General features: G+C 35.0%; 2 protein-coding genes across 5 annotated transcripts; one reads left to right on the top strand and one right to left on the bottom strand.

Annotated features, from left to right (window-relative positions):
• The first annotated feature begins 2342 nt into the window (after positions 1-2342).
• LOC144569408 (dnaJ protein ERDJ2-like) lies at positions 2343-8715 on the top strand. Its single transcript, XM_078319753.1, has 11 exons — positions 2343-2675; positions 2832-3037; positions 3116-3211; positions 3898-4018; positions 4098-4204; positions 4486-4703; positions 5734-5911; positions 6449-6568; positions 6960-7046; positions 7646-7756; positions 7866-8715. Exons 2-11 carry the CDS (start codon positions 2852-2854, stop codon positions 8709-8711), a joined length of 2070 nt encoding a protein of 689 aa, XP_078175879.1. The 5' UTR covers positions 2343-2675; positions 2832-2851; the 3' UTR covers positions 8712-8715.
• Positions 8716-14349: 5634 nt separating this feature from the next.
• Positions 14350-21466, bottom strand: LOC144569613 (uncharacterized). Of its 4 annotated transcripts, none has more exons than XM_078320062.1 (13): positions 21254-21466; positions 21051-21159; positions 19294-19383; positions 18765-18881; positions 18490-18684; positions 17864-18010; positions 17389-17535; positions 16700-17139; positions 16249-16348; positions 16004-16063; positions 15831-15923; positions 15635-15754; positions 14350-14994 (listed from the first exon to the last, which is right to left on the bottom strand). In XM_078320062.1, exons 1-13 carry the CDS (start codon positions 21355-21357, stop codon positions 14644-14646), a joined length of 2073 nt encoding a protein of 690 aa, XP_078176188.1. In that variant the 5' UTR covers positions 21358-21466; the 3' UTR covers positions 14350-14643. The 4 variants fall into 4 exon arrangements, with proteins under 4 accessions (XP_078176188.1, XP_078176189.1, XP_078176190.1 ...); XM_078320063.1 differs by having other exon boundaries at positions 15635-15730; XM_078320064.1 differs by lacking the exon at positions 17389-17535.
• Between the last annotated feature and the right edge of the window lie 6506 nt (positions 21467-27972).

The following is a 27972-nucleotide window of genomic DNA, read 5'->3' as shown; positions in this document are numbered from 1 at the left end:
TTAACCACGGTAGATTGGTAAGAAGAGTGTTATTCAAAAGACAAGTAGATATTTTGTACTATTTCAAATGAGAATAATGTTGTTTAATAAAATGCTTATTAGTAAGATCAGCTATAAAATAGATAGATTGCGTAGGAAATATCTTTGGTTCGAAGGTAATACAGTAAGGAAAAAACTTTCGTTAATTTCTTGGTCGAAAGTGTGTAGAAGTAAATCGCAGAGGGGATTGGAGGTATTGGACCTCCTCAATATGAATAGAACTTTGTTAATTAAGTGACTTATAACGGTAATTATTTTAAGATTGCTAATTTATATATTAATTACTAACATAATTACTGAAATGTATTACAATTACTAAATTAATAAATTTGTTTTATAAGAAAACGTTTGTTTAATGACACGCTTTCTAATTAATTGGTTCAAAATCTTTCTTAGTGCTCTCTCCAATTAATAAAAAAGAAAGATGCGTTGATGTGAACATAGAAATAAATTTAATTTAATTTCTAAAATTTTCATAACCGCTTTTTAGCAATTAATTCTAATTACTGGATTGGAGATGCTCTTATGCGTTTTTATCATACAAGAGTTACAGGTTCTTGGAAAACTATTTTAATTGAAAAGTATGGTGTTATAGGGGTAAGTAGAGTAATTAATGTCTTCCCTTAGGGTGTGTTCCAGAAGGAGTGAGAACCCTTTCATTAAAGGGAAAGAAGGGGAAATCAGCTGATTTTCGAGCTGCCCATCATTTTCACCTGCTCCAGAAGAGGGTAAACGGAGAGGAAGAGGAAGGGAGAAATTACTGTTTGGAGGGGAGAAGAGAGAGCCTTGGCGTTGATTTTCGGCTAAATATGTCACTCCGAATCGGAATGTAGAAATTACTGTTCAGAGGGGTTTCTTTTTCCTTCCGTCCCTTTTCCTTCCTCTACTAGCGTCGATTCTGGAGCAAGCCTTTAGGAAATATATTATACAGCAAAGGTCTTTGGTTGAGGTAAGAACTAATTGGAAAATTGCTAATGGCTTCACAGTGAAATTGTAGAAAGACAGGTGGTATGGCGAGCAGACTTTTAAGTTCTTTATTTCCAAATTTGTTTAATATTGCTTATAACCAGGAAGTTTTAGTCTATGAAGTGTTTCAAAACAATGGGATCCATATTGATTTATCGAGAAATAAGGTTTACTATTTTGCATAAAACCAGGGTGTTTTACTATTTTGCATAAAATAAGGTTTCTCTTCATTACTTTTATAATGATATTTAGTCATACAAAAATAAATTGTCTTAAGAAAAATAATGAAGAGCGGTCGGGTTGGATTTTATGCAACTATTTCTAACAAAATTCATATGCAATATTTAATTGTCTGGTTAATAAAATATTCAATCAGTACTTAGAGTATCTCCAACAGTGATTGCTTATGGATTGCTTATGCTGATGTGTCAATTGTTTTTGTAATTGCTGGGTTGTATGTCTATTGCTTATTTAGCAATTCTTTCCAAGAATTGCTTAAGAAGAAATCATTTTCTAAAGATGAGTTGGCTAAATGTTTAATTCTTATTGGTCAAGTGTTTAATTCTCAATTGTTTGGTTGATTGTACTAATGTAGGAGTGGATTGCTTAATTTTTAAAATTTTCATAATTGTTATTTAGCAATTAATTTCAATTGCTGGATTGAAAATGCTAGGAGTGGATTGCTTAATTTCTAAAATTTTTATAATTGTTATTTAGCAATTAATTTCAATTGTTATTTACCAATCAAATTTTAAATCCGAAATTTTTGAACCGAGTCGATGTTAGGTTATCCAATTAGGCTTACACCCCTGGGTCACAAAATGATGATGGGCCAAACGATCACTACACTTTTGTATAAATAGTCCTTTCTAAATTTAATTAAAATCCCAGCCTTAAAATCCCAGCCTTAGATCCAGGGCTCTTATCAAATGGGCCTTTATCAATTTACAAGGTATAGTCGAATATTATATGGCGATTACACTGCAAAAAGCCCGCCTATACTCTTACAGTCAATTGTGCACCTCAAGGCTCAAGCTATGCGCAACTGGAAATATCAGTCTACTTCATCCGCACCTTGTTTACCTCCGTTAAGCAACGGAAGCCTCCAGTTGCATCCGCGCCGTCCGATTCAACACCAGGCGCACCCAGAATTCGCATCCTCTGAGATATCTCATATTTTGCGCGACTTTTTAGAAAATCTTAACCGTTGTAATACGTTCTGCGCGAATCGCAAAGCTTAACTAATACTGGCCCCCTACGTCACCCCCGAATAGGAACCGGACACGTCGGTCACGCAAAATATGAGATATCTCAGAGGATACGCACTCGAAATCCAAATCCACGGACCGTAACCGGTAACCCCTTCCATAGGCATCGATCTTCCTGCTCCAGATCGACGGCCATCTTACCTAGAACCCGGAAATCCATACTGACTCCCTTCTGGCGTTTAAAATCCCCTCTCTCTCTCTCTCGATCGAAGCAAATTCAGCAATCTTTTAGCTCTTTATTATAATATTTGTTTCAATGTATCTTTGCTTGCTAAAAGTTCATATTTTGGGGCAAGGTGCTAGCCAATAGAAAAGGGAGCATGCCCCTGGAGATGCTACGTCTGTAAATTCTGCACAATTGGTTAAAAGATTGGTCTCCAACTCTTGGTGTAGCACCTACTGGTACGGTACTGGCATGGGCCATATTTTATGAGTTCTGTTCAATTTCACTTTTTGGCTGTTGAACAGTTGAATTGGTGTTTACACTAATTGTTCCTGCTAAAAACCTATCAGTAAACCACATAGGATCGTAAACACTTATTTTCCTCATTTTTTTAGGTTTTCTTTGAAGAGTAGCCATGGTAAATTCAGACGAGAATAGTTCCCTCTTCCTTATTTTCATTTTAACCATGCTGGCTCTTCCCTTGGTGCCGTACACCATTCTTCGGCTCGTTCAATCTTTGACCGAGAAGAAAAAGACAATTCATTGTAGATGTTCTGAATGTGCCCGTTCTGGGAAATACCGAAAATCAATTTATAAGAAGGTAACTTTTTCTTGGTTTATTCTTAATATATTTTAAAAAAAAATTGGATGTTTATAATAATCATTGGTTTTATTGTAGATATCAAACTTCTCAACCTGTACCAATATGACAGTTTTGCTACTCTGGGTTGTCATGATTGTTCTGATTTACTACATCAAGCTCTCAAGCCATGAGGTATATATCTCAGGATTTATAAATTAATTATACCTATTGTTATGAATGCTGGGTTACATTACATATGCCATCTTTGTGATTATGAGTAGTTGAGTACTCTCCATATTGTGAGAAATTTATTTGCAGATATATAAGAATTAGGATCCCTAACTCGATAATCATACAGTTGTCAATGATGAAATTGAAATCAGAAACCCAACATTGTACACATGACCTATATGACACATGTATAATGCCTGTAAAAATGATGAAATTTGATTCATGTTTTGCCATACATAGAATGGTTTTGTACTTCAAAGGTTTGAATTCAATGATCTTTGATGCATTATTAAACAATACTCAGATTGCTCTAAATTTGATATGTAGGCTATCCATATATATCCATCAATACACCCATAAACTTTTTATAGTTTTTAAGAATTGTGTAATTGTTTTCAAAAGTTATTGTCAAGATTGTCAAATAATGTGATTGTTAAGGGATGTCATCCTTAGAAGTGGCAAACAAAGCAAAATATTAGTTATATGCGTTGAACTGTAACTTTACATCCATTTTATTTACCATTTTAAAATGGAAATACTCATTTAACTTAAATTAATCAACCTATTCAAAAAATTGGATAAGAAAGGTTGATATTAATAGATTTCTGCTAACTCCTTATAACTGTAACATCTGGATTGTACATCAGTCGCAACCATTTGAGCCTTTTAGCATTCTTGGACTCGAGCCGGGAGCATCGGACTCGGAAATAAAGAAGTCATACCGCAGGCTTTCAGTATTGTACCATCCTGATAAGAACCCAGATCCAGGTTAATAGAATTAAATTTTGTTCCTGTCCTTTGCATAATTTTAACACATAATGCATTAAATTCTTATGGGTTGTTGCAGAGGCACACAATTACTTTGTGGAGTTCATTGCCAAGGCTTATCAAGCTTTAACCGACCCCATTTCTCGTGAAAACTATGAGAAGTATGGTCATCCAGATGGCCGCCAGGTAATTATTTTTATTTTTTCATTATTTTACAAGATATAATTAGGTTAAGATGCTGGGATATATAGATGAACTGCTAAGCATGTTCTGGTCAGATTGATGGGCTGTTTTCATACTAGATAAACCACATCTAGCTTTAGTGTGATAATTGTAATAGTTGGTACTGTACAGTCATTCACTCTGTATGTCGCATTATTACTTTACTTACCGGTTTGATCATACTTGGGTTCTTGTTTCTGTTAATACTAGTAACCGTTTTAGTTGTTGGATATATGTTTGAGCAGGGATTTCAAATGGGTACTGCGCTACCACAATTCTTGTTGAACATAGACGGTGCATCTGGTGGTATTCTACTCCTAGGAATTGTCGGTATATGTATTCTCCTGCCGCTCATGATAGCTGTTATATACCTCTCAAGGTCATCAAAGTATACTGGGAACTATGTCATGCACCATACCTTATATACATACTTCAACTGCATCAAGCCTTCTTTAGCACCAAAGTAAGTACACCAATTACTAAACTTCTTTAACATTTAGTTGCAGTCTCAAACTGGCCCTTCAATTTTCAAGCAAATCTCATTTTCGTCCCATATGGCAAAATCTCATATTTGTATCGATTTGGTTCAGTTAATTAGACCTCGTGGAAAAAGAAAAAGAAAAAGAAAAACGTCGGGATGTTCTAATGAACATTATTTATCTTCCTCCTTTGAACAAAATAAGGCTTTGTTACAGAAGTTGCTTTAATTTTTTGGATAGGATGTAGGGGTATTTAACTTTTAACAACTGAAGCACTTGACATTGAGACTTTGAGAAATTAAAAATTAAAAAAAAATTGAATATTTGTTCTTCATTATTTAAGTAGACAATTTATCATTGTTTGTGCAATTTGAAAGTCGCTTGGATATTCATCCAAAGCAAATAGAAAGAAGCATTGAATGCTCAAAAGGTTATGTGATGCATCACCAAATGATTTTCAATTGAAAGTAATTTGACAAAGTACATATCTGTGATTTTTTTTATTTTTTATTTTTATTTTGAGGTGCCTTAATGTTGCGCGTCCATGTGTTTCATGCCTCCAGTTAAATAAATTATTACAGACGGAAGAATTATATGCATCACTGTTCAATATGGTTTTAAACAAGATTTAATTGTTTAACCAAAGGAGCAAATAAATAACTTGAAACTTGGAAGGACAATGTACTTTGCTAAAAAAAAGACGAAACAGTTATAAACTTTCAAATTTATTCTAGTAAGGATGTTATTACTTGAGCTGCTTGTTACTAAATATTATGAATTTTTTCAAAAGTTGGTATATCGTGATTATTAGTTAAAAAATTTACCCCAGGATATTGGTTTTTGTAGTAATTGTTTCTGGTCCATTCCTGAACTAAAATTTACTTGAGGCTTTCAAATGGAGGGCAAAAAGGTGAGGATTTGAAAGAGGAACATATAAATGGAATGAAATTGCAATGTTTGCTATTTAGCTGGTTGATAATTTGTTGTCCTTTTGACCGTCTGTTAATACTACAGCAAGGTGATGGAAGTGTTTATCAAGGCACAGGAGTATATGGAAGTGCCTGTACGACGAACTGATGAAGAACCCCTACAAAAGTTGTTTGTGGCTGTTAGAAGTGAGTTGAATCTTGACATGAAAAGTATTCGCACAGAACAAGCCAAGTTTTGGAAACAGCACCCTCCTCTGGTCAAGGTGAATATTTTCTTTCCTTTATTCTTCATATTTCATTTTTCTTATTGAAGATTTTAAAAAATTTGCTGGTGTTATGAGATGATCATGAAGCTTTAACATTTATTTTAGTTATTTGCCACACGTGTGTGCATATTATGGGAATTGTACCTCTTAAAAAAGAGAGTTTAAGCTTTTGATTGTTTATGTGTATGATATACTATCTGAACTTCAAGAGGAATTGGTTTATTATTAGATGTTTATTCTAATTATCATAACTGTCTGTGCTTTAAAGAATCTAAGCTTTTGATTGGTTGAGGCTTTAAATTAGAGATCTTAGTCACAGCATATCTTATTTTGCAAGAAAGAAAACAATTGATAGCCAGTTTTGTGTCCCCTTTAAACAATATACTGCCTATAGTGAAAAGTAATAAAGGGCATATATCATTGTTACCTATATTTGATGTTTATTTATAAACTCAGTAGAGGCTACTGAGATGACCTATATTTGATGTTAAAAACTGTATTGACGAGTTACAAAAATATATCGATATTGTACAGATGGAGTTGTTGATTCAGGCACATCTAACTCGTGAATCATTAGCCTTGCCACCAGCTTTGCTAAAGGACTACAAACATATGCTAGAGCTTGCACCTCGTCTTCTCGAAGAACTCATGAAGGCAAGTAGTAAATACCATGCTAGTCCATGTGGATTACTGATGTTGCTAAACAACTCCTAACTCCATTCTTTTTCCTTTTGTGTTTACATTTGTTGGCCATTTATTGGATAAATTACCAGATCTAGAATATAATCTAATTTTCTTGTACAGTTAATTTCAAATATGTTGCATTTCTCATGTTCATAAAATGTGATACCACATAACATTAAACACATGGAACGGCCTTCCAGTTTCCATTGGTTTGTACTGGCATCATAAAGACCAACACTATAGCCTCTAACACCTTTAGAATTGGCAGATTAACGATGCTGTCTGAAAGATTATTGTCTTAGTCCTTTTTTGGTTCCTTTTAAAAAATATTTATAACAAATATTTTTCATAAATTGTGTAGATGGCAGTTTTACCTCATGACGCACAAGGGCATGGGTGGCTGAGGCCGGCAATTGGGGTCATTGAACTCTCTCAGAACATTATTCAGGTCCTCTAAACATCTCATTTAAAATCGAGAATCTTTTATGACCGTCCTAAATCTAGTTCAGTTGCATAGTTTGGCACTAAACCTGCTAACAGGGCACAGCCTAGTCATTAATACTGGGTATATGTTAGTCCTGGTCACGGTCTGTGCAGGACATATGTTGGGCCTTAGAATGGTTAGTTCTAAGGTTTAATACTTTGAATGAAAGTAGAAGGAATCTGTAGGAGGGGTGTGCTTTTTTCCTTTGTATGATAAAAAAAAGTAGAAGGAATCTGACAGATGAGCTCTCTATTATCCTTCCCTTTATAAATTAGAGTCAACCATCTCCCGAATGGCTATTAAGCTTACTGTATAGCCTAAATTAATCATGTACCAAACTTTACCTATACCTTTTTCTCAATTCATCATGTTCTGTCATACTATTAAGTAAAACATTTATTAGAGACATACTATCCCGTGATATTCGAACCCAAAGATTGCGACAAATGGTTTTTTTTCTTTTCCCAAATGTAAAACCTAGAATAGTAGGTTTTAGTGTTTTAAGATGACATTTTAAATTGCAGTATTTAAGGAAAATTCCAATCTTTTTATATGTGATACAGGCAGTTCCATTGAGTGCAAGAAAAGCAGTTGGAGCTAACTCTGAAGGCAGTGCTGCGTTTTTGCAACTCCCTCATTTCACTGAATCAACCATCAAGAAAATATCCCGCAAGGTTCCTTCTATTTTCAAATTTCTTTTCGTTATGTTGCACATTTTCATTCTGCGGTTTTACTAGTACTTCAATTCTAAAATTGAGTCCTTTTGGTTGGCATTAATTGCAGAAAATTCGCACATTCCAAGAATTCTGCGAAATGAGTGCATCGGACCGTGCCGAGATACTGACCCAGATAGCAGGCCTCTCCCCTGCCGAGGCACAAGATGTTGAACTCGTCCTTGAAATGATCCCTACCGTTACAGTCGAAGTCACTTGTGAGACTGAAGGCGAAGAAGGCATCCAAGAAGGTGACGTTGTGACTATGTATGCATGGGTCTCTGTTCGTCGTGCCAATGGTCTTACTGGGGCCCACCCCCATGCCCCCTACTTCCCCTTCCAAAAGGAGGAAAACTTTTGGCTCCTATTGGCCGACTCTACAAACTCCGTATGGCTCTCCCAGAAGGTCAGCTTTAATGATGAGGCAACTGCTATCGCTGCCGCCTCGAAGGCAATCCAGGAGACAAAGGAGGCACTTGGAGCATCTGTAAATGAAATAAACCTCGCCATCAGGGAAGCAATAGAGAAGGTAAAGAACGGGTCCCGCTTGATCATGGGCAAGTTCCAAGCACCTGGGGAAGGAACTTATGCACTCACCTCTTATTGCTTGTGTGATGCCTGGATCGGGTGTGACACCAAGAGTAATGTGAAGTTGAAGGTGATGAAGAGGAGCCGTGCAGGTACACGGTCCGCATATGCATTGGAGGAGAGCACTGCAGCAGCTGCGGCTGAAGAAGGGATTGAGGAGGAAGACGAGGAAGAAGAGGATTTGGATGATTATGAGAGCGAGTATAGTGAGGATGAAGAGGAAGAGGAGAAAAACAGTAAGAAGGGTAAAGGTAAGGTTGTCAATGGTTCAGTGAGTAGGAAGGGTGGGGCCCAGTCTGAGAGCGAGGGTTCCGGCTCTGATGAGTGAGCAAGGCAGAGTCAGGAAAACCCGGGTCCAGATCCCCTAAAGTAACCCAACTTTTGGGTTTTGAATTGGAACCGTCTGACGTATCCGTTGTTCAAGATCGCTTCGGAATTCGGATTCGGATCTCGAGATGTGTGCACTCCATTTCGGATGGATTATCACGGATTCTAATCGGACAGTCTTGATCTAAAACCCAATTTTTGGGTTACTTTACTGGATCTGAATTCGGAAAACCCATTTTTATTTTTGGTTTTGATTTGAAATGCTTCAAAGTTGAATTAATTTAAATGCTTTATAACACCTTCAGTTTTATCAAGTTTTAATATAGATACATATTTTGCTTTTCGTATGGTCCATTATTTATCTTTTAGTCTCTGTTATCTTGTTGTTATGCAAAGAGGGCTACTATAGCAAATTTGAAGACAAGCCGACAAGACACCGAGTTGCTTCCCGTCTGAGAATATGGGCCTTTCGTCTGAAACGGCTGGGCCTCGAAACTCAAAAGGTATCTAGGGTTTAAGAGCATATATACCCGCCTTTGTTTTCCACTTCGCCGTATGTTTGCCATATTTAGTACGTATCCGTACTTATAAAAAATATAGGATAATTTGTAACGCAACCGTATCCGTATTGGATTAGTCCATATGATGTACCGATTAATGTGAAATATTAGGGTATCATGGATTTATAATCTTTGTTGAGATTTACCACTTTGAAATGCTTATAAGCTCTGATCCAATTGTATGGAATTGAATGGAAAGACTAGATTAAGATCTTTAATTTATGTCATGTTTCGTCGAACAGCTATTTTGTGCGTAACTTGTTTGGTATGAATTTTGCACGTAACTCGTAAGAGACTGGATTTTGCACGTTGCCATCTTACCCTAAACAAAAAAAAAAGAGACTGGATGTGAAGCAACCGCTCGAATATGTTTGGAATTGTCTATTAAAATTTGAACGATAGGCAAAATTACAGCTAGCTCAATTAATTCAGAAATTGTTTTTTTTTTTGGGCCCTGATAATTGTCTCCATACTCTTATCCTCTCATTATTTCTCTAATTTTATTTGTTCAATCTCGTCCACATTTTTCATCATAATTTTGCGAATCTAAAACTACAAACGTCTTCTACGCAATTTTATCTTTCAAATGAGATCTATGATGACATACTTTCGAGCTCGTCGTCATACAAGTATTTATACCTCGTCATTTAAGTATTTATACATAGTATTTTACACATATGACACTGCTGAAATTTAAAAGTATTAATATCAAGTATTATAAGTATTTATACCTATGCACTGAAGTATTTGTACCTATGTGGTCAACTATCTTTGTTAGATAAAGGTTGACGCAGGGACGATTGGGGAAGCTTAATGCGGAGATGCGGGGTCCGTAATTGGGGAAGATAAATATTTACAAGTATAGGTATAAATACTTGCACGGTGAGGTATAAATACTTGTGTGACAATGAGCTCAAAAGTATGTCATCATGAATCTCATTTGAAAGTAAAATTGCGTAGAATACGTTCGTGGTTTTAGATTCACAAATTCCTCATAGATCGTGAGAAATGTGGACGGCATTGAAAAAAAAAAAAAAACCACCTCTAAAAACGTTTATGATTCTTCTCCCCATGTAGTTTGAGTTGTCACCCCATATAGTTATATCAAGTTAGACATGCAAGTATTAATTTATTATCTTCCAAGTATTTATACCTATGAATTTAATTAAATTTGGAAGACCACAGTATTTTGAATAAATTTAATTAAACTAGTTAGTTAAGTTAGTTTATGGAAGTTAAACACGATTGGGGAAGATAAATATTTACAGGTATAGGTAAAAATACTTGTGTGACGATGAGCCTGAAAGTATGTCATCATGGATCTCATTTGAAAAATAAAATTGCGTAGAATACGTTCGTGATTTTAGATTTGCAAAATTCCTCATAGATCGTGAGGAATGTGGACGACATTAGAAAAAAAAAAACACACACGCCTCTAAAAATATATAGATGGGGGATGGGAGTTAGTGGTTTGCTAACGGGTTACCCGTGACCCGTTCCGGGTAACCCGTTAGGGGTAACGGGTAGGGCGGGTAGACGGGTAGGACGGGTACGGGTACAACCCGCAACGGGTAGACGGGTAGTTTTCCCAAAACCTCTACCCTACCCGTTTATTACCCGTACCCGTTGCGGGTTGACGGGTACGGGTACCCCGGGTACGGGCGGGTTTTTTTTTTTTTTTTTTTTTCTTTTCTGTTTTTTTCTGAATTTTTATGCTTTGAGATTCGTGCCAAGTTAAAGGACATGGATGGATGGAGTTTAGATATAGGGGTCCGTTTTGAGATTCATGCCAAATTAAAATTGATGCCTCAGATCTCATTCTACTAAGTCAGGTATTGCACTGGATCTGAATTCTATAGGGGTGCCGCCAAAAAAATTTTGAAATTCAAATTTTGTAACGGGTACGGGTAGACGGGTACGGGTAGGCGGGTATAGGGGTACGGGTAGGCGGGTACGGGTTGGCGGGTAGACGGGTACGGGTACAATGGGTTTTTTTCAAAATAGGGGTGTCCGGTCCGTTTATTACCCGTACCCGTCTACCCGTCTACCCGTCTGTACCCGGGCAACGGGTACGGGTACCACGGGTAACGGGTACGGGTCGGGCAAAACGGGCTCAACCCGTTAGGGGTTTAGCAAACCTCTAATGGGAGTGGAGAGATTCATATAATTATTCTTTTTTTATATAAATTTCCATGTACAAAACTAATTTGATTTTGGCTAAATAATATAAAAGAAAAAAGTTAAAAATTCTTTATGAACTGAAAATGTAGGCGCACCAGGCACCACCGTGGAGGATGAATGGATGATGGTACTAAAATTCTTTATGAACCTCTCAAAAGAAAATCTAATTACTCGTTTCGAGATCTTAAACCGTAAATTTTTTTTTACGTGCTACAATTTTGTTATCACTCTGCAAAATATTCACAAGTACCAACTACCAACAACGTACAAATATAATAAAGGGTTTGCACTTGACAAATCTGCGGAAGATATATGCTTTGATAGAATAAATTCACAAATGGTTCAAAGAGCAAGATTTTCATTTTGTATTATATTTTAAGCACCTTACAAGAACATTAATTGTATCAATGTTGCACAAATTCAAATTTCACACTGTTGCAGAAACTTAAATTTGTAAAGGATGCATGCTTGCTAAATTTGAGCGTGAAATGGTTAGAAATGTGAACGTGTTACATGTGTAACTTCAAGTTTTAATAAAATTTCACACTTGAAAAACAACATGTCCCTTGCAACAAGTTTAAGCATGGTAAGCGTTTGAAAATATATAATTGGGAGCTTTGGTAGGCCGACAGAGCAACTTTTGCTCTTTTCTCTTAAACGACAAAGGGGAAAAAAAAAAAAATCTAGTTGTCATCTTCGTTCTCTTTCAATCTTCTACACCTCTTCATTTCATCTCTTTTATCTCTTCTAGTTTCCATCTCCCATATAGTGATACATTTTCCTCTCTCTCATCTTTATCTCCTTAAACAGAGAGAAAAATGAAGGAGAAGGGAGGGAACCAAGCGGAGCCGATCAGAACCGAGAGCGCGGTATCATCGGATCTCAAAGCGTAGAACCTTTACTACATTCATCTCGATCGGAGCACATAGGTGAGTGAATCTGGCTGTCGGAGCACAGTAGCAACCGGACGAAAGTGGATCCAATCGTTGAAAGAGGTAATAGAGTGTTTCAGAGTAGATATTAAGATTAAGTGATTAGAGTAATTTACGAGATTTTATGAGAATAAATGAGTTTAGATTTCAGAGAAGGGTCATTTGACTCATTGTAATTTTTTTTTTATTATTATCAATAAAATTGTTAGTAGACATTTAAAACTAATAACTTTAAAAAAAAAATTTAATTGGACATAAATTAAAGAGGAGGATTCAAATGCCTCCATTTTTTGTGCCTCCACCATGCCTCCATTTTTAATAACTTTAATAACTCAAAATTTAAAACTTAGAAGTTAAAATAAAACCGTTAGATATGATCTACATCATTTTATCTATGCACGTGTAAAAAATTATGGCATTTCAAATTTGTTTTGGTTATCATCAAGAACTTGTAAAAAACGTACTAATGTGGATAATTTCTAGACGTTGATTTTTCAACTTATTGATTCATATAAAAACAAAGTTGAAATGTAATAATTTTTTATGAGCACATAGAGAAAATAATATAGATCACATCTAACGGCTTTATTTTGACTTTTAAGTTTTAAATTTTGAGTTATTAAAGATTTTAAAAATGGAGGCACAAAAAATGAAGGCATTTGAACCCTCTAAATTAAATGGCTATTATCTTTTTCAGTAGCATGAGCACGTTCGTGTAGTGTTTGGTAAATGGGCCGAGCCGGGCGGTCCGGGCAAAATCCGGGCACGGGCATGGGTAGCCACGGTCACGGACGTCACGGGCAAAACGGGCCGGGCATCACGGGTTTTTTTTTTCAAAAATCCTGCCCTGCCCGTTTAATACCCGTGCCCGTCACGGGTTCGGGGGCAGGACGGTCAGGGTACGGGGGGCCAGGCGGTCCGGGTCCGGATCCGGTTTTTTTTTCTGTTTTTTTTCTGTTTTTCTTATTTCTGTTTTTTATTTCTGTTTTTCTTATTTCTGTTTTTTATTTCTGTTTTTTTATTTCTGTTTTTTCTATTTCTGTTTTTTATTTCTGTTTATCTTATATCGGTTTCTTATTTCTTATTTTAAAAACAGAATTTAAAAAAAAAAAATAAAAAAAAACAAAAATAAAAAACAAAAATAAAAAAAACTGAAATAAAAAAAAACTGAAATAAAAAAAAACTGAAATAAAAAACTGAAATAAGAAAAACAGAAATACAAAAAACAGAAATACAAAAAAACAGAAATAAAATTCAGAAATAAGAAAAACAGAAATAAAAAACAGAAATAAAAAAAACAGAAATAAAAAAAAACAGAAATAAAAAAAAACAGAAATAAAAAAAGAAATAAAAAAACAGAAATAAAAAACAGAATTTAAAAAACAGAAATAAAAAAACAGAAATAAAAAACAGAAATAAGAAAAACAGAAATTAAAAAACAGAAATTAAAAAACAGTATTTAAAAAACAGAAATGGGGGGAATTTGGGTTTAAATTTTGAATTTTAGACCAAAAGTAAAAAAAAAAAAAAAATCTGCCACGGGCGCACGGGTACGGATTACGGATACGGAGGTCCGGGTTCTCACGCGTATTTTTTCAAAAAACCGGATCCGGCCCGTTTAATACCCGTGCCCGTGACATGGGCACGGTCCGGTCCGGGCACGGGCACGGGTGGACCGGTCCTGGTTGGGGCCCCGGGGGCATTTACCAAACACTACGTTCGTGTCAGGGCATTAAAGGTAATTTATGCTTCATTCACATGGAAAATTACGGTTGGATAACTACTACATAGTACGGGCACAGGTTGGAACCACTGATGCTTCATGTCATCACTCATCATGTGTACGACTTTATCGAATCCAAGATTCCCATATACAAAAAGCTAAAAAAAAAAAACATGGTCGCCAATAAAAAGAAAACGAAGAGAGAACTATTAACCCAACACTCAAGCGAAAAAAAAGTATAAAAAAATATAACTATTTCAGGACATAATATATTGCTTCTTGACCAATCGCAAGTTGCACGCACTTTACAATCAAAAAAATAAAAGGAAAAAAAAAGCTCCGTCGTCTCCCTTTATTGCATTAGTCTACCTTTCATAATTCTACCCAAAAAAAACCAAAATATTAGAAAAGAAAGAGGCGTTACTCTTCAATACAGAATAAATATGCATTGCAAATGTGGTACCATGGCCTCAATGCTGACCTGTCATTTCAACGAAAGCATATACACAAACATGTACAAAAAAAATATGCCACAACTCAACAAGAACCCTTTAAAACACTGCTCATCCCGCTTTCAACAATATCATCTTGCAAAAAAAGGTACCGAAACTTTGTATCAAACGGTACAACAGTGAAGCTTCTGGCACTGAGAAGTCTCTGTCTCTTCTGCAAAGATGAGTCGCGAATGGCCATGATCTGATCATGCGAGAGGTGGTGAGAGATCCAATCGACGAGTAGAGAATCTTCCACAATTCCCTTGGCATAACTGTGTAGCAATTTGGGGACCAACAGTTTTCCTCTGTCATTGATACCGACTGCTGCACGAATGTAGTCACGCATGCACATCTGGAGCTCTGCCCTGACATTCTGTGCTGAGAATATCCTAACCTGGTTTTCCAATAAAAGTTTGTCATTGTTCCATTAAAGTCTATGAAGAGATTAGTTATGATAAGATTAGTTAACCTGGATTTTTCTAATTTACCATCTTGGTGATCTAGTATTACTCGTAAATGAAAGATAACCCTTTTCTTGTTTAATACCAGTTTGATGGGAGTACCTCTTTTAACCTCTGAAATACCCATTTTAGGTGGACACCATTTTTGTCTAGAAGTTGGGTTGTCTATTGATACTGCTTATTTTGGCAGCCTCTACTTCACATGAGGACCAAAATCGTGGACTGTGCACCTATAAAAATACCGGTTTACGACTGCTCAATTGATTGTAAATTGACACCGAGGAGACATTGAAGCTTAATTGGACGACTGTGGCTTAGCTCACAACACTGTTAAATTGATGCTAATTTAGCAGAATTAAAGTTTTAGTTGCAGGCTTAATGAAAAAATAAACAGTCTTAAACAAACAGACATGCAAGAATTCCATAAAGAATCTAGCAAATAATTTGGAGCTAATTATTGTCTAACAAGGTAAACTTGACCTTGAAAGATACATTGTAAAATAAAGAAAGAATCAATAAAACAAAGAAACAAAGAAAAAGGAAGGAAAGGAAGGAGATAAGAGAAAGCCTTACTGCAGGAGAAGAGAACATGCCACAACTGAGTGCAAACAAAACCATTGGCTCAGGGCTCTCCAGAGAAAATTTCTTATGCTCCTCGGTAATTTTAAACTTGTGAAGAGCCAGCATCAAAGCCTGAAAAAGTTAGCAAAATAAATTCTTTTTGGCACCACAAGGAAAGAAAATGCAAACAAAGGTTGAAATGGCATACAAGCTGGGGGCGATGAACTGGGGCTTTCAATTTTAAAATTATGTACTCTATCTCGGCTGCACTAATTGATTGACCACCTATTGTGTAACATGCCTGAAATATTTGCCAGATTTCAGTAGTCAAAATTACTTTCATGAGTTAACATCTAAGATAATTTTGAATATTATTCAGACCTTTTGCATTAGAGAGAAGAGCTTGATGTCATTTTTGGGAACTCCATAAGCAAGATAGGCCTGGAAATTAGCAAAAGATAATGCCATTATATTTCCAAATCACAAAGTCGCGCAAATTTGGATATCTTGAATATCATTAACTAAAATATATAATTTAGATTGCTTTTGACAACATCTGGCATCTTCAAAAATTAAAATAAAAGAAATACAGAGATGGCAGGGAAAACAATGCATAGCAAACGTACATGCATAATTAAAGCATTGAATAAGTTGATCCAGAAAGCAAGCCTCTCATCACTGCTCAAATTAGCTGGGTTAACCTTTCCTAGCTGCTCCACAAGGGACCTGCTCATTATATTGCAAATATACAGGGATTGTTAAAAGCAATTATTCACATTTGTTACACCTTGTGCTACACAAAATGGTGGCATTGATGCACCACGTACAATTCATGATGCTATGCCAATTCAGCGAGTTCCGAAATAAAACCACAAACCCCAAAAAAAACACCTACTAATCAGGAATGAATCTAAAATAAAAGGAAGAATATGAGGCTATTCAAGAAGCCTCAAACTTTGCTTCTATTCCAGCCTTCCAAGGGACCCTTAATCTGAAGAGGAAAAATAAGGGTTCCCACCAAGTATCCACTATTTTTGTAAAAGAAGTTTAACAGGACTTCCTTTAGTTTTCATCTACCTGAATTTCATCAAGGCATCCGATGCATACTCCAATTGCTCCTTTCCAACTGACATCCACGACACCTCAGTTGCCGACCTGTAACTGCCTATATCTCTAAAATTCACCTTCCCTTTGTTAACCTTATATGGGTCAAAATCCTTAGCCTTATCTTCGCTTTGGCTGGAATCAACTGATGTGCTACGTTGCATAGATGGAACAGCTGACGAATCAGAGAGGGACAGCTGTCCCTCTGGTGAAGAGGGTAGTTTTGAAGATTCAGAGAGACAGAGGAAGATGTTTCTCATGCAACTAACCATCTCTTCTGAGAGCTGGTTTGGGTTGGCCCAAAGGTTTCTTTTTGTGTTAATTGTTATTGAGCTAGTCAATTCAGCCTTTTCGCCAAAGGAAAAAGAAGCAGTATTTTTGTCTTCATTGCTGATTATGTGCTGTATCAGCATCTGTATAAGAAAATCAAAATATTATACAATAGCTTTGCAAATTTTCTTTCCCTTTTCGAAATTAATTAGATCATCTTACTTCACGGTACAGTATAGGTGGGTTTAGGGTTCAGGGTACCAGAGTAAACAGTCTGATTAGTACGGATACCAGTGTTAGGACCATGCTATAAGATACATAAGCCGGAGAAAAATGAAATGCTGACAACATAAGTATAGAACAAAGGAAATAAATTAAGAGAAAGAGCTAACTTCTCCTTCTTGGCTTCCATCAAGTAGACCAAGGCTGCCTTCTGACACTCTTTCTGGGTTACCGTACCCTGACAAAATATCATCTTGCTTAACCAGTTGAGCTAAGTTTGAACCTCCAAACTTCAAATCTCTCAATGAAGATGTACTCTGTAATGATCAGAAGAATCAATTCTGATTGAAAGAAAAGCAAAGGTGTGTAAAAAGTGACATGGGTTACTGGTAAATGCAAACAGCAGAGAACAACTTCTAGCAGAGATTAAAATGTAATGGATGGAAGAACCAGATTTTGCTAGGTTTTGAACTCTTGGGTACAGAAAAAAAGACAGCGTGAAATTTTGGATCGAACAAAGTAAACAGTCTGTTTAGTACGGATACCAGTGTTAGGGCCATGCTATAAGATAAGCTCATAAGCTGCAGAAAAATAGAAATGCTCGCTTATAGAACAAAGGAAAAAAAATTAAGAGAAAGAACTAACTTCTCCTCCTTGGCTTCCATCAAGGAGACTAAGGCTGCCATCTGACACTCTTTTTGGGTCACTGTACCCTGACAAAATATCATCTTGCTTAACCAGTTGAGCTAAGTTTGAACCTCCAAACTTCAAATCTCTCAATGAAGATATGCTCTGTAATTATCAGAAGAATCAATTCTGATTGAAAGAAAAGAAAAGGAAGGCACTTAAAAGTGACATGGGTTTCTGGTAAATGCAAACAGCAGAGAACAACTTCTACCAGAGATTAAAGTGTAATGGATGGAAGAACCAGATTTTGCTAGGTTTTGAACTCTTGGGTACGGAAAAAAAGAATATGACACTCTATCATGAAAGAACACCATGCCCGTTGTAGCTAGAATAGACAAGAAAGAGCGTGAAATTTTGGATCGAACAGAAATTTTTATTTTGTATATTACTGTTAAGTAGGATTCATATATTACTGTTTAAGTTTCAACTACATGTTGATTCACGCACAAGAAGCCACTTCAGGGTTTTATGTGCCTGGAAAAAAAGGAAACCCAACAAAAGCAACCACCCACAACACCCACTGTCTACACTGATCCAAAAAATGTGAAAAAAGAAAGAAAGAAAGAAAGAGCGTGAACAAATACCTCTTCCCAGGCACCACGCAAAGGAGACGATGAAGGTGCACACGACAAGGATCGGCTACATCCCTGAACGTGGGTTTCAGCAAGAAGTCTCTCATTCCTCTCATGACACAGTCGGTACTGCAATAAATCAAGCTCTTTCTCCAAATCTGAGACTGCTGTTTCCAATGAAGCAATTGTAGCTAGAAGCTCCTGGGTCTATAGAAAATGTAAAAAGAAGACGATGAGGGAGACTTCTCTTATAAGAGAGTGTAACACCATATAAGGATAAGCTGTACCTTATATGGAATTATAGCAGGAGACTTGAATGTAGGCATCGAATCATGCGCCACCGCATTTGCCAAGGCTAGGTGCAAATCTATCTCTTCTTGCAACTGCTTTTGCAACTTCTTAACCTGTATGCAAACATTATAATTATAATAACAATAACGATGAGATGAGATGATCATCTAAGAACTCAAGATAACATCGGAAGATCAGCAAAAACACTAAAAATGAAAATGTTGGCACAAAATAGAAAATGAAAGTGGTTTCATTAAATAGCACCTGATGTTGAAAACAGATCATTAAATCTATTAAACTACAATACGCCAACTAGGGAAGTTCAAGTGGCATAGTGCAATCTGGTGGAAAAACAGGTACATATCTGTGCAGATACTTCTAATTTCTAAAGGAAGTAAATAATTGTACAACAACAACTACAACCAAGCCTTTAGTCCCAAACAAGTTGGGGTAGGCTAGAAATGAAACCCAATCACAATCATAAAATCATGATAGTAAATAATTGTAATGACAAGAAATATTGACCTCTTCTTGGAGCTGATATTTGTACTTAGTTTTTTTTGTCTTCCCACTGGAACTCCCTTCACTCCTTCCACTGTCACTCCTCTTGTCATCCTAAAAAATTAAATGATTTGTTAACCTGATTTCAATACATTCTGTAATTAAATTGTTTGCTTCTCTGCAGCCTGGAAGAAACCCAAAAGAGACAACTAAAGTCAAAAAAAAAAAAAAGTATGATAGAAAATAATAGAAGATTGGACGAAAAGGAAGGGAAGGTAGAACTTTTTATTGGTCCCAATTTTTGGTGTTTTCATGCACAAGGTCAATTTGAGGGCCCAAAATGGTTGGGATTAGAAAATGACAAGGCTAATGGGTACTCATGGTTTTGCCCCACAACTGTTCACCATACTACAACTACTAAGATTACCTGCAAGCAACACGAACATTTTCTAATCAATTTTTAAGACCTTCAAAATAATAATTTTACAAAACCACATGTCCCGAAATTCTAAGGAATTTGACTTCTTCAATTCTGTTTTTCATGACGGACCTCGTAAACCGTATAACTTGACTAATTGAGGGTGCCAACACCATATTATAGATACCCCTCTAGTTAGCTAACAATATTTAAACAAATAGAGATGACACGGACATGGGAAGAGGGGTCTTCTTTGGTCAAACATGAAATATCCATCTTTGGCAGAGTAGTTATACGCACATCAGATAATCAATGAGAATTAAACTAAATTAAAATAACCACCATCGTAATTGGTCATTCAAAATTTCAACTGTAACTATGTGCTGTACACATCAACAACTCAACATAGAAATAAATAAAAAATAATAAACACCACAGAGGCATAAACAAAAATAGTATATGGAAATCCACTCATATAACGAAAGAGACAACTCATTTACTGAAGTTTATGTTTTCTTCTTTTGTCAAACTCATTAACTGAAATTGTCTGATAAAAATTATAATTCTTTAAATCTTCTACCAACAAACACGATGGCTTTTTACTTGCCAAAAAAAGCAAAATTAGGGAACTAATTTTGAAAAAAACTAGCATATGTTAAAGAAAATATAATTCTTCCAAACTGCTACAAAAATTATAATTTCTAAATTACCTTTGACAATAAGAATGTTCAAGGACTGCCCTTGTGATTTCTGTGTAGTGAGAGGCATGAACTTAGAAATAAAGAAAATATGTTGCCTTGTTTGGTTTGGTTTAAATGTAATGTGTTGCTAATTATTACAAGATAATATATACCAAATTTTAAGGGTATGAAGCTCCAGTAAGAGAATGAAAACGACGATAGCATCTTTACTGAGCAAAATAAAAAGGATTATCAGAAAAGAAAGAATAGGTATAAACAAAATGGGTACAGATTTCATTTCAGAAAAAAGCAGAGTCAGTATAATTCTCCCGGGATATTAACCCCCACGCCAAAAAGAAAAGGAACAAAAGAGTCCGTACAAAATCAAATGTCTTTCATGGCATTTAAATTTCCAAAGGTCACATGAGCAAAAGTTGAAATTCCCATAACCCAAACAAAAAAAAAATTTACCATAACATTAGAAATTCACAACTTTTTAAGAAAATACATACTAAAAAGTAAAAATATAAGGCGGAGCCTCACTTCCCAAGTAGACAAAGTAATATAATATGAAAAAATGGACGAAAACAAACCAATTTCCGGTTCAATTCAAAGTTCGAGGGGCTACAATCCCACCATTCAAGTTAAAAGCTGGAAATCTAAAACGAAAAGATGAAACACACCTCGACTCCAGAGCAACTAGCCGTATCCGACGCCTGATCAGTAGATTTTCTCGACCCACTCAATCTCTTCCCTCCTACTCTTTGCATCGCTCTCTGTATCTGGCTCCCCCTGTTAGACATTGCATTTCATCAAAAGATCACGGAAAATTCCAACAAAAATGGACGTAGAAATCAGATGGAATTGGGATTGGTTGTGTAATTACAAGCTGACTGGGGCGCGAAATGGGCCATGCTGAGAAGAAGCGAACATCTCTCGGTGACTAGCGATCGAAAAAGAGGTCGAGGTATCTGTTTTGACGCACAGCATTTGCCTTTTTCTTTTTCAGCTTCTCTCTTCTTCTATCGCCTCCTCCCTCTCTCTCTCCTCTTCTCTTTCTCTCTCACAGGCAGGGAGCTCACAGCTGTGAGCGGAAATAATAAAGAAATCGGACAAGAAGAAGTAAACAAGTTTTGAACTCTTTCTGATAACAGCCTTCTAAATTTTCTATTTGCGTATTAGTTCTGGTCAGACATTTTTGTTTTCTTAAACGAGCCCTTGAGCAGGAGCGGACTCATGTAGTCCCCGAGGCAGCTGATCCTCTTAGATTTTGAATTTCAGTAGAGATTGAAATGTTTCAATTGACTTTATTTTCCTTGAAAATTTTTTTACCTCCTTTGTATGTTTGATTTGTAATTTGGATTAAATTTAGAATTAAAATCAAAATAAATTTCTTAAATTATAATTGGTAATTAGAATTACAAGTTAAAGAATCAGAAATTACAAGTCAGAGTATTAAAAAATATAAGTTAAAGCATTTTTTTTGTCCTCTCAACCTCCGATAAAAATCCTGAGTCTGTCCCTGCCCTTGAGGCCTTGTGTAGTAATTCATTATTTTTGGCAAGTGTCTAATAACAAGATCAATATTTCTTTATGTTTAATCATATGCTATTATCTGTGTAGTTAGTGGTATTGTTTATTTTATTATATTGTTAATTATTTTTCTTTGTTGCTTTGAAAAATGTGCACGCCAGAAATATCAAGCAACATTGTTTCAAATTTGATACAATGTAAAGCCAATTTTAATCGATGTAATGATAATAGAGGAGGGTTCAAATGCCTCCATGTTTTTGTGCCTCCATCTCTCTCCATTATTTTTAAAGTTCAAACAGTCGATCCGAACCGCTCAACCTAACCTCCATACTAAAATATGTTTGGAGACCAAATTTTATATTTTTAGGAATTTTTTTACTATTTTTTTAGATAGGTAAAAAAATATTATTTTTAGATGGTTCAGATTTACTGATTTTGTACCTATCTAAGAAAATAGTAAAAAAATTCCTAAAAATATAAAATTTGGTCTCCAAACATATTTTAGTATGGAGGTTAGATTGAACGGTTCGGACCGACTATTTGAACTTTGAAAATGATGAAGAGAGATGGAGGCATGATGGAGACACAAAAATATAAAGGCATTTGAACTCTCCTCGTGATAATATTTATAACAAAACAAAAGGTGAAACTTTTAATGAAAAAAAGAGTGTAGCCAGTACTTTTATCATAATACCTATACCTGTAGACTCAAGCTAAGTTAGAAGAGAATTTTACTAAGATAGGGTCTATCTTTAAAGAAAATCTGAAAAGAACTTTCATCACGTAAATTGTCTTTATCATAATAGGTAAACCATTTGTTTATGAACACAACACAACAACACATCACATCAGAACAGAAAATACAAAATAATTATATATTATATATGTTAAATTCTAAGATCAGAAGATAATAACAGATATAAACAATGACTATAATACCGTCTCAGAGCCAGTTATAACATACTTTGTTTTTCCTCTCTAGTCTTAAAAAATATTAAAATAAAAAAACCTTTTTAAGGTGTTCTAAGAAGATACATTCGATCAAAAAGAAAATTTCATGTCCTACAATAAATTTCACATGGTAGATTTAAGTAATAAGTTGTCTTATTTGTGAAATAGGAACCACTTTAATTTTATAAACACATATTTTTCAAAATAAATTAAAAAGTGCGACATGTTTTTCTTGTCAAATTCTTTGTAGACATCAATTTCCAGCGGTCTATGAAGATGAAATGGTTGCTATTTCATCCTTTTTCTAGGGTTAATCTGAAAAAAATCTCAGGAAGGCCAGCTCCAGTTCATCCTGGTTAACAGAACAGTAGATAACACGAATATCATCCCATCAATCAAATCTAGAATTTCACGATGAGTATGCTTTGGAGCCGTTCGGTTTTAAATTGAGTATTTCCTTAACGTATTCGCTCTAATCAAAACCATTGTTTTATATAAATTCCAATGATAAACAGTGAGAAGGTTCATTTTTGTTATATTTAATCGAAAATATATGTTATCATGAGTGAGCGAAAATATTAATCCATAAAAATATTAATTATTTTAATATTTTTATTTTTAAAATTCAAACAATTAATTTTAACTGTTCAATATAATTTTTGTATAACAATGTAATTGTATATCAAATTTTATATATTTTTTTAAAAAAATTACTATCTAATTTTTTTAGATAGGTTAAAAATCACTTTATCTAGAATTGATATAGTGATTTTCTATCTATATTAAAAGATAGTAAAAAATTATAAAATATATAAAATTTAAGTCTTCACATATATTTTTATATGAAAATTACACTAAATGGTTCAGACCGATTATTTGAATTTTGAAAACAAAAATATTAATCCGTAGTATGTGTTGGTTGTATGCAATTTTTTAATTACTTTGTTTGGTATAATTTGCAAAATATTCATTAGTTGAATTTAATTATTTTCATGATTGAGTGAGTGTAATATTAATTTGAAGAACCAAAGAAAGGTTCATGAAGATCTTAATTGCAAGACCAAATTGAAAAATCGAAGAAATCAACAAGATTTCGGGAAGGCATAGATTTGTAATGATCAAATAGAAAAGTAAAGTGAATTTGAAATTGTTGATTTCTATGGAGCAACCGTTCGGAACAGAACGGATCCTCCGAAACAGAATAATGCAAAAATTCAAAGAGAGTTTCAAATTGGTTCCATCCAGAACAGTTGTGATCCGTTGGAACACTTATCAAGAAAATCGTGGGATAAACTTGTACTAACCATCCTAAACAGACATATACATTCAGAATAGTTAATATTAATTTAATATTGCAGAAACCCTAATTTTAATATTCGTACAGTCCATCCGGAACGGATCACTTCGATCTGGTCATATCTGAAGCCCACACTATAAAAGGAGTTACCCCACTCCATATTTGACCAAGCTAGCCTCCTTCCACGTTCAAAAAACATTTATTGTGCATTCTTGAAAGTTTTCATTGTTAAGTGAATTTAAACTTCAATATCCTCTTAACTATCTCAAATCTACTTGACTATTCTTCTCTTAGATCTAGTTAAAGTGTCTAGAATTTTGTTCTATAACCTTTCAATCCATAGTGTGGAGGTTTACTTAGTGCTCCCTTCGAATAGCCGTGTGACTTCTTACTCATAGGGCATTTAAGGGATCAACATATAATCATAGTTGTGTGACAATCCCCTTTACTAGGACTCTCCAACTTAAGCTTCTAGGCTCACCCTGTACACGAATTAGGCCGTGACTTCCTACTTCGTTTGGGCTCACGTGTCACAAGTTATATCATTTTTTTTTAGGTAATAGAAAAGGGACGTCGATGAGATTGCTTTCATCTATTTACATTTACTTGTGTACACTTGCTTGATTGATTGTTTGACTTGTTAGTTTAGAGAGTTTAAACGAAAATTATCTAGGAGTCTTTAAGACTCTCTATTCACTCGCGCCCCCCTTTAGGTGTCATTAGAGACTATAATATGAACTAATCAATGCATAGATTACATGATCTCTTCTTATTCAATTTTTTTTGACAAGACTCGCTACACTATGTGCACAACTAGAGAAGAAAATTAGTCACGATGTTACTAGTTATGTCACATCACGTCATGGATCCACGGCACGTCATGTCACGTTTGTCGATTATGTGACGTGACTATTTACGCGATATGACTGTCCTTCACTATTTCAAAATCACATCAAATCACATCACACATAAAAAAAAATAAAAATTTGATAATGCGACACGACGTGACTAAATCACGGTGTGTTTATTACGTCACATATTTTCTCCTTAAAACAAACTTGTAAACAAATGTAAACAAAGTTAGATATATTTCACTGATTACCTGAATTTGAGGGTTTCTTGGACTCTACGCACTTAGTTAAACCTTGATTTAATTATTTATTTTTTTCCTTTTCATTTTTTAAGTTTTTCGAACATTGGTGGTGGGATCTTCGCCGGCAGTGGAGCAGCCTTTATTTCCCACCTATTTATTACGGCGTTGCACTTATTTGCCCTTACTTCTTACCTAGCAATAATTACTGTTGTGATAAAATACTAAAGGTTGTGTTATCTGTGACGCTCCTGGCAGGTTTTTCGTGTAGCGGGTCACCCTGGCATCGAGTATTTGAGGTTAACTGAAAACTGACGAGGATATAATATTGTAGAATTTGTTTATCTTTAGAAACGAAGTCAATCTACAATAATTTATTTAAGCTAACGTCAATTAAATATAAGTTCTGCGTACGAAAGAAAATTGTTTTCTTAATTTAGAGAGGTAAAGAGTAAAAAAAAATAATGAGATGAAATCTAGTTTAAGAAAACTATACAATACAATGTAAAAAATTTCAAGATGACATAACAAAAAAAAACATATTGTGCAAACAAATTTCACATATAAATCTTATAAAAATGAAAACAAGACAAAGTTGTGTGTACAAACTTAAGCAAGTCGAATCTTAGTAATCATATAATCAAGTGACAGAGTTAAAATTTTAAAATCTAGAATCAATTACACATTATGAATCAATCATACAAAACTTTCCATGCTAATTTCACAGTCAAATTTCAAAGTATCTATAAAATTTTACTCTAAACTATATTTAAAGTTATGTATAACAGTATAAGCACACAAATTTTAAAAATAAATCCGGTTAACTGACCCCCCCCCCCCCCCCCCCACCCCACACACACACACCGCACCCACATCCCCCCACACACAGAGATATGTCTTTGCAAGTAATATGTCATGCTTGCATCAATAGAAGATGCGTTTGATATAAAAGTTATTCTTTATCTTTTTATTTCTCATAATTGTAAATAATAAATAAGTGCTTGATCAAACTAGAAATATATACAAATAAAGTTGTTACATGCATCATCATATTTCCAAACAACATATACAATTTAATACATAATAAATAACGATTTTTATCAAATAATATTCATGAAAATATTTAGTATGTCATATTTTTATGTTGCAGTTATATAGTAATTACTTTTGGAATTTCTTATGTAACATTTGAACAATCATCATAGATATATCAGATTTCTAATTATGTAAATATCAAAAAAAAAAAGAATAGAAGAAAGTAAAAAAGAAAGAAAGAAAAAGCTAATGAATTTTCAAACTAACTTAAATAATAGAGTAAAGATGTTGTCCCCTTGAATCTGTCCCCTATCTGTCCCTCTAACAACCTTCCTTTTTTGTTCCCTCACGTTGTCAAAACTCATCCTTTTCAATCTTCTCTTAGAAAGAAAGAAAAAATTCAACATAACTCAAAACTCACCCTGTTCTTCTCCTCTACTGCTCTCCACCATCTACCCACGCCGACAGTTGTGATGGCGGTCAAGATCCGGCGAGGCGAGCGTGGTGCACCGTCGAGGAGAGCGTGGTGCACCGTCGAGATCCGGCGAGGAGAGCGTGGTGCACCGTCGAGATCCGGCGAGGAGAGCATGGTGCACCATCAAGATTCAACGGGGAGAGCGTGGTGCACCATTAGAGGGGGTTCATGCTAGCCCAGCGATGGTTATCACAGTGCAACATATGAATACTTTATTAGTTAGATATGAATACTTCAGTTGTTAGATATGCATACTTCATGTTATATATGAATACTTCTTGGAAGAGGTGGGATGAGAGAGATGAATCTGACTTTGAATTTTGAATTGTATAAATTATTTCGAACATGTATGAATACTTCGTAATCGTCAGTATGAATAATTCTTTAGTTAGATATGAATACTTCATTGTTTTAGATATGCATACTAGTCTGTTGAGAATATTTCTTGGTCCCAATCTGGGCAGGTGTGAATATTATTAGTGTCAGATGTGAATATTGTTAATGTCATGTGTGAATACTTCATTAGTTAGATATGAATAGTTATATACATGAATATTTCATTTGTTAGAGTACTTCATTAGTTAGATATGAATACTTCATTTGTTAGATATGCATACTTCATGTTAGATATGAATACTTCTTGGAAGAGGTGGGTGAGAGAGATGAATTTGACAATGAATTTTGAATTGTATAAATTATTTCGAACATGTATGAATACTTCGTAATTGTCAGTATGAATACTTCTTGAAAGAGGTGGGGTGAGAGAGATGAATCTGACTTTGAATTTTGAATTGTATAAATTATTTCAAACATGTATGAATACTTCGTAATCGTCAGTATGAATACTTCATTTGTTTAGATATGAATACTTCTTTAGTTAGATATGAATAATATATAGATTCGTTGTAGTGGTCCCCAATCTTGGCAAATGTCGCTTTCAAACAATTGCGGTCCCCAATCTAGGCTGTCACAAGACGTCAGCGGTCCCCCTGGTCGTTACTGGTTCCCTCCAGCTTGTGTTTACATATGACGAATGGTTCTGATAATAAGTATGAATACTATAAATTCTTAGGTATGAATACTATACGTTTTGACTATTAATAAGATAGCATTAATCTTGCTATTTGGTGGTAGTTAGCACGTTTTAACTATTTTTTTTTGTCTTTTAGTGCGGGGGACAGATAGGGGACTGAAGTAGGAGGACTGTTAGTCGATCCCTAAATA

Source organism: Carex rostrata, chromosome 18 (genome assembly GCF_964058835.1).
Source record: "Carex rostrata chromosome 18, lpCarRost1.2, whole genome shotgun sequence".
Classification (NCBI taxonomy): domain Eukaryota; kingdom Viridiplantae; phylum Streptophyta; class Magnoliopsida; order Poales; family Cyperaceae; genus Carex; species Carex rostrata.
Note: the sequence above shows the minus strand (reverse complement) of the source record. Positions and strands in the feature narration are given on the sequence as shown.

What these genes read in the sequence shown, in the direction of transcription:
- LOC144569408 (XM_078319753.1), top strand. Translation starts at nt 2,852, where the DNA reads ATGGTAAATTCAGACGAGAATAGTTCCCTCTTCCTTATTTTCATTTTA. An exon ending in GAAAATCAATTTATAAGAAG is followed by an intron (nt 3,038 to 3,115) that starts GTAACTTTTTCT and finishes GTTTTATTGTAG; the next exon opens with ATATCAAACTTCTCAACCTG. An exon ending in AAGCCTTCTTTAGCACCAAA is followed by an intron (nt 4,704 to 5,733) that starts GTAAGTACACCA and finishes TTAATACTACAG; the next exon opens with CAAGGTGATGGAAGTGTTTA.
- LOC144569613 (XM_078320062.1), bottom strand. Translation starts at nt 21,357, where the DNA reads ATGCTGTGCGTCAAAACAGATACCTCGACCTCTTTTTCGATCGCTAGT. An exon ending in CTAGTTGCTCTGGAGTCGAG is followed by an intron (nt 19,384 to 21,050) that starts GTGTGTTTCATC and finishes TTAATTTTTTAG; the next exon opens with GATGACAAGAGGAGTGACAG. An exon ending in ATGGAAGCCAAGAAGGAGAA is followed by an intron (nt 17,140 to 17,388) that starts GTTAGCTCTTTC and finishes TTTCTTATACAG; the next exon opens with ATGCTGATACAGCACATAAT.